Raw genomic sequence first — 14,296 nt, 5'->3', positions numbered from 1 at the left:
GCAAAGCAGTGCACTAATATACGCATCTCAAAAACGCTGCACGACCTCTTCTCTTATCCATGCAGTCATTGCTTCACCACATTCAGCTTGGATCGTCAAATAATAGCCAGTAAAGTCGGTAAACTCTGGAACTCCCTACTTCTGTATTTACACTTACCTTACTATGACTCGACTTCACTTAAACGAGAGGTTTCAGGACATTTATCCCTTTCTTTTGGATAACTCTATCGGACCTGCAAGGGGACTGGCAATTAAGTACGATTTTTTTTTTGCCCTTGGCCAACTTTCCCCTTTAATATACAAAAAAAGGAGAGAAAATTTTGATGTGATAGCCAATGCACGCAGATTGTCTAAGGTAAGAAGCAGAACTATTTAACTTTTATTGCCCTTGGCCAGCTTTCCCCTCTAACATGAAAAAAAAAAAAGGAAAGAAAATTTTGATGTGATAGCCAATGCACGCAGATCGTCTAAGCTAAGGTAAGAAGCAGAACTAACAGCAAATTTGGGGTCTTACCACTCGACTCACAGTGAACCCATCAACATGTAGTAGATCCGCAAGGCATTCGCGTGTGGGAAGTTCCTCGTGGTCTCCAAACTCCTGCACTTTATGAGTTTATGAATTTCACCAAAGGAAGTACCATCATGAGATAGCAGGAACTCACCCAGCAAAGGGCTTCAATTAATAACCATCACAGAGCACAGCGGGGGTGAGTGCGCCGAGTTAGCCTGGGGTTAATTACATCAGTCACCCACATCAGAGCCACCACGGGACCACCAAGGACAAGAAGTGTTCACGTAAAGGCGGCTCCTTTTACACGCAACGGTATTTAGATTTATTTATTTTTTTTTTTTTACACTAATGTATTCATATAAGAAAATACAACTGAACCCCCTTTCTACAACTCCAACTTGCTTCTATCTCCGTGTCTTTTATCTGAAAGCTTACATCTATTGCTCAAGAAGTTAGTGATCAATTTAATTTAATAAACGCAGATTTCACAGCCAAGCAAGCAAAATAAATAAATGAATAGATAAATGAATAAATAAATAAATAAACAAGTAAAATCTTAACCAAATCAACGCTACGATACCTTATCCCAGAATTAAACCCCTCCCCCCAAGTAGCCTACCTCTCCCAAGACTCCACCCGCCCCCCCTCCCCACGCCCTGAGTAGCCTACCTCACCCGACTCCACACCACCCACCCCTTCCCTGAGTAGCAAACATCACCCTAGACTCCACACCATCCCCCCACCGTGAGTAGCCCACCTCATCCCAGACTCCATTCCTTATCCCCCGAAAAGCCTACCTCAGTTTAGTTTAGTCTAGTTTATTTGTATTACCACTTTCAGTATTAATTTTGCCTTAAAAGCTTATATTTAAAGAAAGGCTAGCCACAAAATCATCAACCATGTAAAATCCAAATACATAATACTAAGTAATGGCTATAAATAAATGTTCAAATGTTCAAATGTTCATCCCACATTCAATACCACCAGCACCGCCTTGGCCGGCTGTTTTCCTGCCAATCTTCCACGGAGAACTCAGAACTATCAATATAAAAATTAAAATAGAAGGAATATTGTTGGAAAGTGTTTCAGTAATTATCCTTGAGCGTAACCAAACACCATACAATAAAATAATACTAGCACCTTACACACACACACACACACACACACACACAAAGTGCTCACGTTGGTGTTCATGCTGGGTAACTTTTCTTCCCCGTGCTACTCTTGCACTGTCCACACACGCCAGATGATCTACATGCAGACTGGAGTGTAGCCAAAACCTTCCAGATCTTCATGGCACTATGATAACTAATAAATGCTATAACAAATGGCTGAAGTATGGTAGGGAGTAGCGTTATTCTGACAGCAAACACCTTCCCTTGGCGCTAATAAAACTGCAAGGGCGCAGCGTTCAGCGCAGCCTCTGCGGGTTCATCGGGGCTACTTGTTGATTACTCCTTTCCTTTAAGGAGAGCAATTGGCCTTTATTTCTTAGGCTTAAAGCAAAGAAGATATTCCATTTCAATAAAAGCAGTAAGTTTTTGCGTCAAACAAGGAGATAGTGTCATGGGATCTTCACCGAAGCTTTGCTTGGAGATGGTACGTTTTCTAAACGAGCGAGGAAAACTCTACAAAGAAAACTGGTAATTAGAACGGGGACTTATCGTATTGAGGTATGGGTGAAACTTATGATGTTCTAATGTATGTTATTTTACAGATGACAATTTCATATTAGCAAAGAGTAAAATGGAACGTCGGACATGGTAGATCTATTGCTTAGGTTTTGCGTTAGACAGTTAGATGAAAACTGAAGATGGATGGTGGAAAAAGCAAGATAGTGATTTTGAAAAAAAAAAATTAAGTGTAACTTAAAGATGTGCCAGATGAATGGTTTGATGTGGTTATGGGAAATGAGAGAAAGCTTAAATATATAGGAACAGTGTCAATTAGTCATAGTCATAAACAGGGTTATATGGATGGAGAGATGAAGGAGAGATGTGGAAAGGCATGCTATGATTGCTTGCAAATCATAGCAGTGCTCCTATACATGAAGCAATATGTTTAAGAAATGGAATATATTCTTCAGCCGATATTCTTGCATAGATCAGAGACTCTTGCAATGAAACCAAACCTGCCAGTCTTGTCCCTGGATACACACACTGTCCCTGGCTGTGTGTATTCTTCTCTCCACTTAACAGTTCAGTTATGAGTGCTCAGCCAGAACTCTAGTGCAGTAGTCAGAGCCCCAGCATAATAGTGTTTTCTATACTGTATTATAATTGAACATGTGCACTTGGTTTTGTAGAGTGAATCTGTTGGCAGTATGGCCAGTACCCAACTATTTGTTACCTTGTTTATTTATCTACTTGTTTATTTCACTTGTTTATTTTTTCATTTGTTTTTTATTTTCTATTTATTTTTTTCCATTCCAGCCAACTTATACATATGTGTGCAGGCGCGCGCACGCGCGCGCGCACACACACACACACACACACACACACACACACACACACACCTTGAAAAAAAGATAGATTAGATCAGATCTAGAAAAATGCTACAAAGATAGTGTCGGAACTAAAGGACCTAACATGAAGAAAGGCTGAAGAAATTGGGACTGCCAACCTTACTAGGTAGAAGAGAACGCAGAGACCTAATAACTATGCATAAAATAGTAAATGGCATTGAAAAGATAAACAAGGAAGACCTGGTACTAGTGACAGATGAAGCTGGAAGGACAAGAGGTCATGTAAGGAAGATTAGGATGAAGCAGTGTGTGAGGGATATTGGGAAATACAGTTTTCCACACAGAATGGTGAAAAGTGGAATGCATTGATTGATGTTGTTACAGCACATAATGTGCATAACTTAAAGAAAAATTGGATAAATGAAGACATGAGACGGGAAACCATGAGCCCCACTAGAAACCTTAACAATACAACCAGGTAAACACACACATGCGCGCAGACTCACACACACACACACACACGCCCGGTAGCTCAGTGGTTAGAGCGCTGGCTTCACAAGCCAGAGGACCGGGGTTCGATTCCCCGGCCGGGTGAAGATATTTGGGTGTATCTCCTTTCACGTGTAGCCCCTGTTCACCTAACAGTGAGTAGGTACGGGATGTAAATCGAGGAGTTGTGACCTTGTTGTCCCGGTGTGTGGTGTGTGCCTGGTCTCAGGCCTATCCGAAGACCGAAAATAATGAGCTCTGAGCTCGTTCCGTAGGGTAACGTCTGGCTGTCTCGTCAGACTGCAGCAGATCAAACAGTGAAACACACACACACACACACACACCATGGTCTACATAAGTAAAGCCTCCTCAACACATGAGCACCCTTCACTATCTCGCACAAGTTCACATTCTTAAATTTCATAAATTACTCGTAATAAAACACACATCTGATTTTTCGTTTACTGACAAGAAAACATACAAAATTTGAATTTCAAAATAATGAGACAAAGTTAAGTCACACAGGTCATACATGCCATACCACACAAAAAAAAGGGGCTGGGTTGAATTTCTTGGCACAAAATTTCAGTAAGGCCTTTCATATTTTTTTGCATATGAGCACTCAAATCACAAATTAAGTAACAAATTACAAGAAAATAATGTAAAAGCTACGGTTTATTTGCTGTGGCATGGCATGACCCACACGTTGACATAGATGACACAATTTAACAAATTTGTATTTAACTTTTGTTTGGAGATTTATTGAGTTATAAGAAAATACAACAGTCATATGAAGAAATTTGCATATTCAATACAGATTACATAGTTACACATTCAATGCAGTTTTAATATGGGAAAGCAAGTACCTAAATACTGGATTCCCTGGTGTTGACTGCAAGATATACGTAAGGATCGAGCACATTAAAGTCACTCATTATGAAGCACCGCTTTCTCCTCTTTGTTTACACAACTAAAAACTAAATGCATACATATAGGACAGCACTCTGGTAGCTGTCAGTTACGTATATGTTAGAAGTGAAATATTTAAACAGAGTAATAAAAAGAAGAAATAAGCCCATGATTCAATAAGTGTCTTTAATTGACCCATAGTCTGTATGTACTACTAGATGGTGATGCCCACTTCATTGGTGGTTTCATATCTCTGCTGTAACAATAGGATTTAGTCTTCAAGACTGCTTCAGTGTGCACCCCACAGTGTACTGTTAAATATACACCTTTAATTATGTAACATTAAGATCAGTAATATTTGCTGCAGTGTGTGTGTGTGTGTGTGTGTGTGTGTGTGTGTGTGTGTGTGTGTGTGTGTGTGTGTGTGTGTGTGTGTGTGTGTGTGTGTGTGTAGGAACACTGATGGGTGCACATGGGTTTTCCACCTAAGGCTGAATTGGATACTCATGTGCTATCATTATTGAAATATGCAGTATTTCTGAGTTCAAAAATACATGTAATTTTAAATATAGTCTTCTGAGTATCACATTAATATTATATTTGTAGTTCACTTAAATGCTAATGAATAACCATTAAAGTTATCAATATACATCTTAAATTTTTAACAAAATATTTCATGCCAGGTTAAGCTCTTAATTTTTTTCATTAACTGTTGTTTATATGTAAATGTAAAAATAGAAATATCTTCATTGTTGTTTTAAAATCATTAACACTGAAATCATCAATCTTGCAATTTTTTCACATAAGTTCACTTTACTTCACTGAATCTGCATTTCTTGCATTTACAGCACATAATGAAAATACAAGTCTCTTAGAACAGTTCACCATAAAGTAACAAATAAAAAGCATCCCTATAGATCAAAGCATTTCCTGATTTTTTTCCCCTTCTAAGTATACAAATGTATGCATTTCTCCTCATTTTGTGTGGTGTGACTCCAAACAGCTGTACAACCTTCATCTTCCATCACATAGAGGTCAGGTCCTATTCAGTGATATACTGTCATGTTCATAAGTAGTACCACTTGTATCAGAGAAAATCTTAGACACTCAAAATGCTTTTAAGCCCAGAGTCTGGAACAGGTTAGACAAACATCAACACTTAACAAATGAACACACAAACATTTTAGGAGAATGTTTGTAAATACAGTTTTATGTTAACTACTGTAATTCACATGCAAATATCTTTCCAATTTAAGACATCCATAGATGCTACATAAAATGCAGCAAATCAAAATAGCAACAATGTTTTTCAAAATATTTGAAAATCTAGGCCAAGAAAAGAACCAAATATCCGAGGGCAGCTAAACTGAAGGCAAAGATCAAATTAGGTAAGATACATTTGGGTATGTACACACTACATAATGTAACCTACTTAACAGTTTTATATACATGACTGCAAAAATTTTGGTTAAAATTCCCTTAGTTTTCCCAGACTTTATGAAATTATTCATATCCATTTTTTTCAAACTGCAACATGAAATATATTGACTCACCAAAGAAAATTACTTCAAAATGCTTTTTATGGTCCCAGCAAATTTTTTTTTTCTGCATTATTAATTTTTTCTTACCTTTTTTACTGATTTTAACATTTATAAACTTCGTATACAGCAATGTTGACCATGTTACCAGTGATAAAGGGAATTATGTTAAAATTTCAATAATAATCAATTAGTTTTCAAAGCCTTGGCTTAACTGCTGACCCATCCTAATCCTGGCAGGCAGAGATGGCATCATCTCGTTCCTCACACAGCTCCTTTGCTGTGATGTCCATTTTCTCACGTGCAAAGTCATCAATTGGCAAATCCTGAAAAGTAAATATTTTCACTACAGTCAGACCAATCATCACTTTCCATCCATATATAGACTGCCCTGTATACAAAAAAGGCATAAATGATTCTTATACCTCATTCATTTTTTACTTTCCATGTTATAATAGTAACAAAAGTTGACAGAAATCACTCACCTTGACAATAGTCCACTTCTGATCTTGGATGGTAACAGGGAAGGAGTACATCACTCCTTCAGGAGTATTGTATGAGCCATCAGAGAACACTCCCATAGAGACAAAATGACCATCAGGTGTTCCTTGCCAAATGCTCTTCATGTGGTCGCAGGCAGCTTTGGCAGCAGACATGGCAGATGAAAGTTTGCGAGCAGCAATGACTGCAGCACCACGCTTTTGAACAGTCTATAAATATATACAATTTTGTTAGGTACAGTACAAAAAGCTGTTGATCAATTATTATTACCTAGGAGCTGATCTAGCAGAAGAATTCAACTGGCATAGCTTTGCAGTTCCCAACTGAATTTATAAAAACAGGTAATTTTTCAAAGTATATACTGGTGATAGGAAATCTGAATTTGTGTAATCTGCTACTTACAGTGATGAAGTCTCCCTTCAAGTATGCATCATCCTTGATGGCATCATACACAGGAACATCCTGCCCATTGACATGAGCTGTGGCATGACGCAAGTCAGGGAACTGTGTGGACGAATGATTGCCCCAAATGATAACATTCTTCACATCAGATACAGGTATCCCAAGCTTTCCAGCAATCTGACTCTGTGGAAAAAAAGAAACATATGCATCATAATAAAATACATTATCTCCAGCCACCCCTTCAACTTAATCACATTCTTTGACAATTTTTAAAGCCATTATCTCCCACACAAGACCAAAAGAAAACCAAAGATTTACATAATTCATTTATCCTTTCTTCTATACTCATTTCAGCATGTGCATTCTGCCATTATTACTAATTTCACAGTCTTTTCAAGGACCAATACATAAACTCAATATTACAAAAATGTTCAAACTTGTACCTGAGCACGATTTTGGTCCAGACGAGTCATGGCTGAGAAGTTCTCACGTGGGATAGAGGGTGCATACTTGGCACAGATGAGAGCATTGGTGTTCGCAGGGTTGCCAACAACAAGAACCTTAACAGTTTTCTTGGCATGCTGGTCCAGTGCTTGACCCTGTAATGAAAGATCAGGATACAGAATTCCACATATGACATTCAATGCATAAAAATATAGTTCAAGAAGCTGCACTGAATTTCACTTCTATAAAACCTGAGAAGTATGATATACATTAAACAAATATGTCTCACCTGAGCCTTGAAGATCTTAACATTAGCTGCCAGTAGATCTTTACGCTCCATACCCTCTTTGCGTGGCATGGCACCAACAAGGAAGGCAGCGTCAATGTCCTTAAATGCAACAGCTGGGTCATCTGTAGCAACAACATCTGAAAACCACAAGATACAACTTATTATATTCAACAAAAAAGACAAAGTCACAAATCCGTTCATTGTTTATTCCTTTATTTGTCTGCCCTTTAAATCTCATAAATTACTATTCTTCAAGGACTACCATACACACATACATCCTCACTACAGAGGAGTTTTATTTAAAGTACAGGCAAAAAGGTCTTGGCACAAACCATACTCCACCAAGAAGTACTGCCAGCTTGCTACAGATTATCATAGAATGTACTTGAGTGATGGTCCACCTATTCATAGACTGATGTTCAGAGGATGGGGGGAAAAAAGCAGAAAAAAAAAAAAACTGACCTGGAAGCCATAGCAATACTCTACTGCCCTGGAAAGCCAAATACAGAAACAGGCGAGAAAAATGGAGGTTTTGAGATGATCTGTGAAACACCAAACAAAGCATTTTTCATGATGCTGGCATCTCAAAATTCCTAATAGAAAAACACAATTATCCTGAAAAGGCACTGAGTTACTTCTAGCACTATGAGGCTTACTTAACAGGAAATGGAAAAGGGTCCTCATACAATATCATGGGAATTTAAAGAAAGATCCCGAGAGAGAGAGAGAGAGAGAGAGAGAGAGAGAGAGAGAGAGAGAGAGAGAGAGAGAGAGAGAGAGAGAACCACATTTTGTAATTAATCTAAGTAAAAGAGCAACTCAGGCAAATCAATACATTACCTCTCACATTAGGTAGGGCACAGTCATTGACTTCCATGCTCACTCCATTCAAGACACCCATCATTGGAGAGATATCGAGCAGGTGAAGAATAACTGGAGTGTCATTTCCAAACACCACTCCAGACCCAACCATGTACACCAGGGAGTAGCCAATCTGACCAGCAGCCCCAGTGATGCATACTCGCACAGGTTCAGCCTGTGGATAAAGTGGTCCATGAAAAAAAAAAAAAAAAAAAAAAAAAAGTATCTCCTTAAGTACGAGATGTAATGATTACTCTAATGTATATTGCTTTAAGATGGTGTGATAGTTGTACAGACATACAGCTTTAAAGGAAGGCACTCTAATATATAACATTTATATTTTTCTATTCATCAGAAGATCCCTGTGGTGACACCATCCACTGTCTCCACTACAATGTCTACTTGACTTGTACAAAAGTATCAGTTTCACACACAGATAAAATAGTTACCACTTCACAATCAAAAAGCTTATCTTCATCACTCCTAATAGCTACTTTCACAGCAACGATTTCCTTTATTTTCTATACAGATGTGTTTCTGAAATCCTTGTGAAGACTCAGCATCAGTGAGTCCCACAAGCAGTTTACCTGAGCTCACATATAAGTTATGTACTCTTCAAGCCCTAATCTTTGAGTTATTAGTGTTAGTTTGGGTTGAAATAGCCAAGAATATAAACAACTTAAAGAAAAATACAGCACTAATTGTATATAGTATACCAAATGGATGGGAATGAACTGTTATGAGACACACATGGATACAACTCCATCAAATAAATTTAAGTCATGACCAATACAAGCAGTACCTTAAGATAGCCTTGACTATCTTGATATAAAATACTTTTATCATTCTAGATTCATTTCTAATAATTTGATATCAATAAATTCTTCTTTATGGAATTTTCTATCTATTAATTCATCTTTCTTAGCAACATTTTCTTCTGAACAGCAACAGCCATAGCATGCCAATTCCCATTGGTTTACATACATACCACCATTTTTCCTCCCCAAACATCAAACAAATGACTATGCTAATATATTGTATTCTCATTCTTCATATAGAAAATTATCAACATTCTGCTATAAAAAGCAGTAAATGTATAAAAAAGGAGCACCTTATGGCTGAACCCTTGATATTTTACCAGCTAGGCCTAAACCAAAGTGGATCTGGCTGGCCTTGACTGTCTCCCCACCACAATGTAAGTTTCATGAGCAAGAATGCAAGTAGCACTCTAAAGCACTCCAGCTGTCATATACTCACACTCTTGGCTTCACCTCTGCCAATGCTCATCACACACACACACACACACAGTGTGTGTGTATGTGTGTGTGTATATATATATATATATATATATATATATATATATATATATATATATATATATATATATATATATATATATATATATATATATATATATATATATATATATATATATATAGAGAGAGAGAGAGAGAGAGAGAGAGAGAGAGAGAGAGAGAGAGAGAGAGAGAGAGAGAGAGAGAGAGAGAGAGAGAGAGAGAGAGAGAGAGAGAGAGAGAGAGAGAGAGAGAGAGAGAGAGAGAGAGAGAGAGAGAGAGAGAGCCTGATCAATAACTTCATTATGTTAGCTTACATTAAACTGAACTACAATAGAAATGTAAAATTTGTAGATAAGCATCAATCAAGGTTTGCAAGCAGTGCATCACATAATGATGTATCTTTCACTTATTACCTGCTGATCTTTCCTCTGTGATTCTAACAAAATTCCATAATATTCATCCAGAAATAGTTTAGTGTAAAACAGAAACATGTTGTGATATAGGTGTATATATATATATATATATATATATATATATATATATATATATATATATATATATATATATATATATATATATATCAAAAAGCTCTTCACTAAATGTTACAAGCATCAAATTCAAGGATCAAGCATAACAGACAGAACTGAGGCAAGAATTTCCTGTTTATTCATTAGTAATACATTTAGAAATCCTTCCCAAACTGTTCCTATAGAACTGCAAACTAGTCCTGATTAAAGGTAATTCATGAACAGATATCAGGGATTCTGGAATGGCATCTGCTTAACCCCTCATCCAGTATCTGGTGTATTTCACTAATAACCTTAAGGGAGATATACTGTTAAAGGTGAACATTCTCAAGTGTCCGGAATGCTCAAACCATTTTTCTCTCTAAGACGGTCCTGCCACAGTGCAATGACAAGCAGCCTTTTTGGTACCTTGTCACCAAGACTCCCTGGGTAGGGCTGGGATGGGCTGATCCACGACCCTGAGTGATGACACACTATGACCTTCACAACACTATGTTGCTAAGGGGGCAATGTTTCCACCTTCTCTTTAAAATACAACATTGTCATTCATATAAAACAAGAAATATGGGTGGTATGATTACAATCTGCAACAATCAGTTGGCGGAGAACCACATTATAGGCTGTGCTTACACCAGGCCTGCCTCAGCCATCGACCGGACAGCCGGGATAAGCAGACGGCCTCCACATCACTCCTTCCTTCAACTGCCTCTCACACACCTAGACACTCAACAACCACCACCTCTACCACATCATACCAACCCATTACACCGTTCCTCAAACAAGTTCTGTACAATGATATCTCCTTAAATAGGTAAAGGGCCTTACCATGGTGACGGTCGCTGTCTGTCTGCCTCAGCCTCAGCCGGCCTCTGAGTGACGTCACGGATGAACTTTGGAGTGAACGTTAGGTTACCTCAAACCTTTTCCAAACCTAAATATTTGCTAGTTACTATATAGTAACTGGTTGGAGAAGCAATTTACAATGGTGAAAAATATAAAGAAGAGCGGAAAACACATACAATCAAATTGCTATATAAATAACAGGAATAAATAAATGTAAATACAATGGAAGCAAATTCTTTAGCCAGATAGTTTCCAAGCTTCCTTGAGATAGATCTAAGATACTATTGTCTGAAGCAGACGTATGAAACCACTCAATTGAAATTTGCAAGAAACATAATGCCACCATAAAACACTGGAAATAATCTAAATGTAAAGGAAATAACTTGTTATTTTTATGGCTGAATAGCTTCCAAAATAACAACATTGCTGATTCGTCCTTTAAGAGATGTGCCACTTTTTCTTATAACCTTATCCATTGTCCATGATCAGTCTGTCAAATATAACACTACATGAAATACATGCATATTAAGAATAAAAATGTTATGCCTCAGGCATTGTCAAATTGCAGACTTTGTAGTTATCCAAGCTATTCATTACAGATCCCTTACCTCAACTAGCCACTGATACACGCGCGAACTTGAACCATCACCAGCTTCTATCTTGAATATCATCTGTTTACAGATGCATATCTAGACGCATACTATAAACTGTACAAAGGTTTTGACTTAATTACCACTCTTACAATCCTCGTTTTACTATAATTTCAGTGAAAGTTCATCAAAGAAAACTGAAAATCAGTGAAATACCATGGGAAGCATCACAATATTAATATTCTTGTGCATCTGGCGATATAACCTCAGCAAATTCGTCATTCAGTCAGTCATTACCGTCACTCGTTTTAGTCTTTAACGCTGTTGCTTCTTGACTCTTTCTATGACAGGACACATATAAGCGGTACTTTTATGTGGTTGGCAGATGTAAAAATATTGGGATAGTTCACGTCCTAATGTTTCTTACTATAGCTCCTCATGGCCTCGGCGTACATTTGTCTCATCGTCTTCCCTTGAATCTGCTGTAGTGGTCTTTGGTGGATGATATTCCTTACCTCGAGTCATAAGGCCACTAAGACATCCAGGTTTATCATTGTCACCCAGGTTTTCCTTGGTGTGCCCATTATCGTCCAATCATCGAAGGATGATTGAACGGCTATCGATCGCCCAGTCCCCAATCCAACCAGCCACGGGATTCGTCGTCGGGTGCACTTTAAAATGTTGCGTATTTTAATTCATTATACAGCCGATCTTTAAAGTGGAGTAACATATATTATATTATATTCACCTTTAGTGTACAAGTGGTTAAAATGGAAACGTAGTAATAATGAGTTCCAGTGGTATGCTTTTGTGTTACATAAATACAAGTGTGAATAAAATTCTTTACCACGCTCATTGTTGCAAATAAGATTTTGATCAGTGTGCAAAGTATTGAATGAGTTTATTTTAGATCTCTGTGTGTGTGTGTGTGTGTGTGTGTGTGTGTGTGTAAGAATGTCACTAGTCTTGTAGATAGATAAAGTGACGGAAGTAGAGGATCTAGGAAATGGCACGATATAACCTTTGTGTGTGTGTGTGTCTGTGTGTGTCAGGAGGAACATTTGTATGGCTCAGATGGGCGGACTCTCTCTCTCTCTCTCTCTCTCTCAGTAGATTTGTCTCAGGTTCTTAAGGTTTGGCATTAAAATTATATAAAATCTATAAATTATGTAAGTTCATTAATTAATATATTATTATGTATTCCACAAGCAATCTGTAGAGTTGCCTACTGTATTTTTTTTCTCCTTATCTCTGACTCCGGTCTTTTCCTTCATTCAAAATATAAGATCACTAAAGTCTTTGAATATTGAAAAAAAATGTCAGTAGTGATAGCTTGACTGGTACTAAAGTATAAGCAGTCATACTTTATTTCCAGAGGATATACAGTGTGAGAAGTGTATATACGCATTTGCAATTTGAATCAATGAAATATGACGAGTTAGATGTATAAAATGAAATTATGTTTAATCAATAATCTACCACATTATATATGTAATTCAAAGAAAATCATCTTGCATGCATTTATATATTACTGTACATGTTAATTTTTCACTCCAGAATCTCTAGCAGTAGGAAAAATTGGGTTCAAAGTTATGTATGAGACTTGTAAAAATAAAGTTTAGCTATCTCGTTCTGCTATACAATATTCAGATATTATTAAGCAAAAATACTAAAGGCAAATAAAAAAAAAAAATCAGACGTAACAATGCCACATGTATAAGGTGCATTCATCCTGTCACATTTCTGCTTCCCATTCTTGGAAGTAAAGTTATTATTGAATTTTCAACTTAAGAGCAATAAAAGCATTAAGGTGAGTTTACCAGTCTAATCTAAAAGAACAAGGAAAACTTGATTTACAATTTCAGATCTTATGTTCATTCAGTCAGTGTTCTATTGATGCTTCTTCATGCAATTTAGAAAAAAAAATCAAGAATGAATAAAACTCTTTGGCAAAGGTAAACTCTGTTTTCATAGCTAATGGTTACAGAATATGAGACCGATAAGCGAGGAATTCAGAACAGTTGGAATGTCTGAACAATATAATTTTTAAGTATAATAATTCTTTTAAGTATAATCCAAAAAAATAAATAAATAAATAAAAAAAAAAAAACTCAAGCAACTTTAGTTCAGTGTGAAACATGATTCTTCTTTAATCATACAAAACCAGTTTTCAAGGCTGATCAGTGTATGCCATATTTAATACAATTGTTATTTACATCATGTCTAAAAATATTGAAGATTCTAATAATTTTCATACGGTTATAATTACATTAGAAGAAATGCTTTTTTTTTACAAATGGTCAAATTACTGGGATCTCATACTATCTTTTAGTAAAGGGCCTGTGTTGATATGTGAAAATAATTTTAATGCCTTTAAACTGACATTCTTTATTATGCATTAAGTAAGTAAAAAAATGCAAAGGTAAACTATGACAAGGTATTTCTGGCCTACCTTGATGTGTGAGAGAGAGTGACATTACCATTCAATACATGACAAGATGTAGTGAGATAGCCAAGTGCAATAATGTGTCATTAGCATTGGTATAATATAAACATTAGTATTAAATGCACCATAAGTAAGTGTTACAATGTGAATACGTATTCATAAAAATCTGTGAAATTGGAACAAT

At 36.8% G+C, this 14,296-nt stretch overlaps 1 protein-coding gene and 1 non-coding gene across 2 annotated transcripts; one reads left to right on the top strand and one right to left on the bottom strand.

Moving 5' to 3' along the window:
* Positions 1–3,496: 3,496 nt before the first annotated feature.
* Positions 3,497–3,570, top strand: Trnav-cac. The gene has a single exon. It is a non-coding gene; the product is annotated as a tRNA-Val (tRNA).
* Positions 3,571–3,912: 342 nt separating this feature from the next.
* On the bottom strand, positions 3,913–11,213 carry LOC123503964 (malate dehydrogenase, cytoplasmic-like). Its single transcript, XM_045254116.1, has 7 exons — positions 11,059–11,213; positions 8,388–8,583; positions 7,548–7,684; positions 7,258–7,413; positions 6,815–6,997; positions 6,397–6,621; positions 3,913–6,237 (listed from the first exon to the last, which is right to left on the bottom strand). Exons 1-7 carry the CDS (start codon positions 11,059–11,061, stop codon positions 6,139–6,141), a joined length of 999 nt encoding a protein of 332 aa, XP_045110051.1. The 5' UTR covers positions 11,062–11,213; the 3' UTR covers positions 3,913–6,138.
* Positions 11,214–14,296: the final 3,083 nt, after the last annotated feature.

Source organism: Portunus trituberculatus, chromosome 15 (genome assembly GCF_017591435.1).
Source record: "Portunus trituberculatus isolate SZX2019 chromosome 15, ASM1759143v1, whole genome shotgun sequence".
Taxonomy (NCBI): Eukaryota; Metazoa; Arthropoda; class Malacostraca; order Decapoda; family Portunidae; genus Portunus; species Portunus trituberculatus.
This window is presented reverse-complemented; position numbering and strand designations above follow the sequence as displayed.

Coding starts and splice junctions, on each gene's coding strand:
- LOC123503964 (XM_045254116.1), bottom strand. Junction 7,685..8,387: donor TGCCCTACCTAATGTGAGAG/GTAATGTATTGA, acceptor TGTGGTTTTCAG/ATGTTGTTGCTACAGATGAC. Junction 6,998..7,257: donor TGGACCAAAATCGTGCTCAG/GTACAAGTTTGA, acceptor TTTTTTCCACAG/AGTCAGATTGCTGGAAAGCT.